The sequence below is a fragment of the Penaeus japonicus genome, unplaced genomic scaffold, assembly GCF_977035675.1.
Source record: "Penaeus japonicus unplaced genomic scaffold, GWHDUDI00000001_assembly GWHDUDI00000035, whole genome shotgun sequence".
Classification (NCBI taxonomy): domain Eukaryota; kingdom Metazoa; phylum Arthropoda; class Malacostraca; order Decapoda; family Penaeidae; genus Penaeus; species Penaeus japonicus.
The window spans coordinates 2,180,193-2,182,692 of NW_028234437.1; the positions used below are offsets into that span (position 1 = coordinate 2,180,193).

General features: G+C 40.8%; 1 protein-coding gene across 1 annotated transcript in view; it reads left to right on the plus strand.

Annotated features, from left to right (window-relative positions):
- The window catches only part of LOC122243857 (uncharacterized), a 4,549-nt gene that overhangs the window by 599 nt on the left and 1,450 nt on the right, over positions 1-2,500 (plus strand). The window contains exons 2-3 of the mRNA XM_043001598.2: positions 1,033-1,158; positions 1,944-2,137. Of these exons, the coding sequence (XP_042857532.2) occupies positions 1,033-1,158; positions 1,944-2,137 (320 nt within the window). The remainder of the gene's footprint in view (positions 1-1,032; positions 1,159-1,943; positions 2,138-2,500) is intronic.

Here is a 2,500-nt window from a genome sequence, read left to right on the forward strand (position 1 = left end):
GGGGTCAGGTTGGGGGTCAGGTTGGGGTCAGGTTGGGGGTCAGGTTGGGGGTCAGGTTTGGGGGTCAGGTTGGGGGTCAGGTTTGGGGTCAGGTTTGGGGGTCAGGTTGGGGGTCAGGTTGGGGGGTCAGGTTGGGGGTCAGGTTGGGGTCAGGTTTGGGGGTCAGGTTTGGGGGTCAGGTTGGGGGTCAGGTTTGGGGGTCAGGTTGGGGGTCAGGTTGGGGGTCAGGTTTGGGGGTCAGGTTGGGGGTCAGGTTTGGGGGTCAGGTTGGGGGTCAGGTTGGGGGTCAGGTTTGGGGGTCAGGTTGGGGGTCAGGTTGGGGGTCAGGTTTGGGGGTCAGGTTGGGGGTCAGGTTTGGGGGTCAGGTTGGGGGTCAAGTTGCGGGTCAGGTTGGGGGTCAGGTTGGGGTCAGGTTGGGGGTCAGGTTGGGGTCAGGTTGGGGGTCAGGTTGGGATCAGGTTGGGGGTCAGGTTGGGGGTCTGGTTGGGGTCTGGTTGGGGTCAGGTTGTTGTAAGGTGGGTTTAGTGATAGCCAATAGGGAGACATAGTCATGTCTTTTATTTCTTAAGGTCATGTGAAGTTGTGTTTTTTAAATAAACAATTATTTTATTCGGTTACTCAACTTACTCAGCATTACAAATGTACTACACAAGTATATTATTCATAAGGTGAGAAAAAAGAGTCTTTTATTACTTAAGGTCATGTGAAGTTGTGTTTTTTAAATAAACATTTATTTTATTCGGTTACTCAACTTACTCAACATTACAAATGTACTACACAAGTATATCATTCATAAGGTGAGAAAAAAGAGTCTTTTATTGCGTTAGGTCATGTGAAGTTGTGTTTTTAAAATAAACAATTATTCAATATTATTCAATATTAAACAATTATTCGGTTACTCAATATTACAAATATACTCAGTATTACAAATATACTACACATGTATATAATTCATAAGAAAAAAAACAACAACATTACGTAACTGTAGCAAATAAATAAAAGGAAAATAATTCCATTTTCATTGCCATGCAGTTGATGCTTCTGAGCACCCAGGGCATCATCCCAGTAAACGTGAACGAACTCATGGAAGACAAATTCGGGAGAGAGGAGAGATCAGCGCGCTTGGTTTCACGAATAAATAACAACACGATCTATCAGGTAAGAGACGGAGAAAGATTGAAAGATTAGACATTTTGAAAGACATTCCATAAAAATGTAATTGCCATTCACTTCTGTATTATTGTTATTCACTTGTATACATGTAGAGTGTCTGGTGATCCCATTCAATTGCACTTAACGTACACTTTGAACACCTTTACGTCAGTTGAAATAGTAACGGTAAACAGTAAGGCAACAGTGTCATTCGGGAGATGATTGTGAAAGAGGCTGACAGCAATACGAGATGGGAATTCTGACGAGAGCACACTGAGGAGGAGGAGGAGGAGAACAACAGATGCTGAATTACTGTGCATTCTCTGTCCTCCTCAGACTCACACTACACGAACAGGTACACGGAAATACAATTATAAACAGATAAAAAAAAATATATGTATGTATCTGGATATTATTATTATCATTAATAATAATAATGATAATAATAATAATATTATTATTATCATCATTATTATTATCATTATCATCATCATATCTATATATCTATTTATCTATATCTATCTATCCATCTATTTTTCTCTCTATATATACACACCTATATACACATATATATTATAAACTGACATCTATATCTATCTGTCTATCTATCTATCCATCTCTCTATCTATCTCTATCTATCTATCTCTCTATATATACACACCTACATACACATATATATTATGAACTGACATCTATATCATCTCAGATTCATTAACATCCTGCTGCTGTTAATGTCGAATCGAAGCAATCATTATCATCACCATTGTCTTTCACTCCTTTACTCTTCGCAGGTGCCTGAGGTCCACCAGATGCCGTGCACACGAAGGTTCCTGTGTGAACTCGAGACCATAGCCAGGACGAGCGACAGCTACATGCCGAAGGAACCCGAAGTCCTCAATGGAAGGATCCTGGAAGAGGAAGTCGCGCCGGAAGAGGCCGACCCACTGACGGAGATGCAGATCGAGGCGGTCAGGGCCTTGTATAGGTGAGGACTCTTTATTATTTTTTTTTTTTCTAAAAGGTGAGTACTCTGAGGGAACAGGTGAGATGCGGCTGGGTTGGGGTCAGTGGTGATGATCCCGGTTGTGGTGATGACTAAAGAGAGTAGTTTCATTGTTATTTGGAAAGTTTTTTTTTTTTCTTCTTCTTCTTCTTTTTTGAGGGCCTAATATCCAGGAATCTTGGATAGGAAAAGTACTTTTGTGTTTTGATGTAAGTTATCATTTAAGATGTAGTATAGATTAGAAAAACAATAACAAAAAAACATTTCTGTGTTTTGAAGTCGTTGGTCATCAAAGTTACTTCATATCATCCCAAACACAATCATTCCCCAGCCACATAATGGATA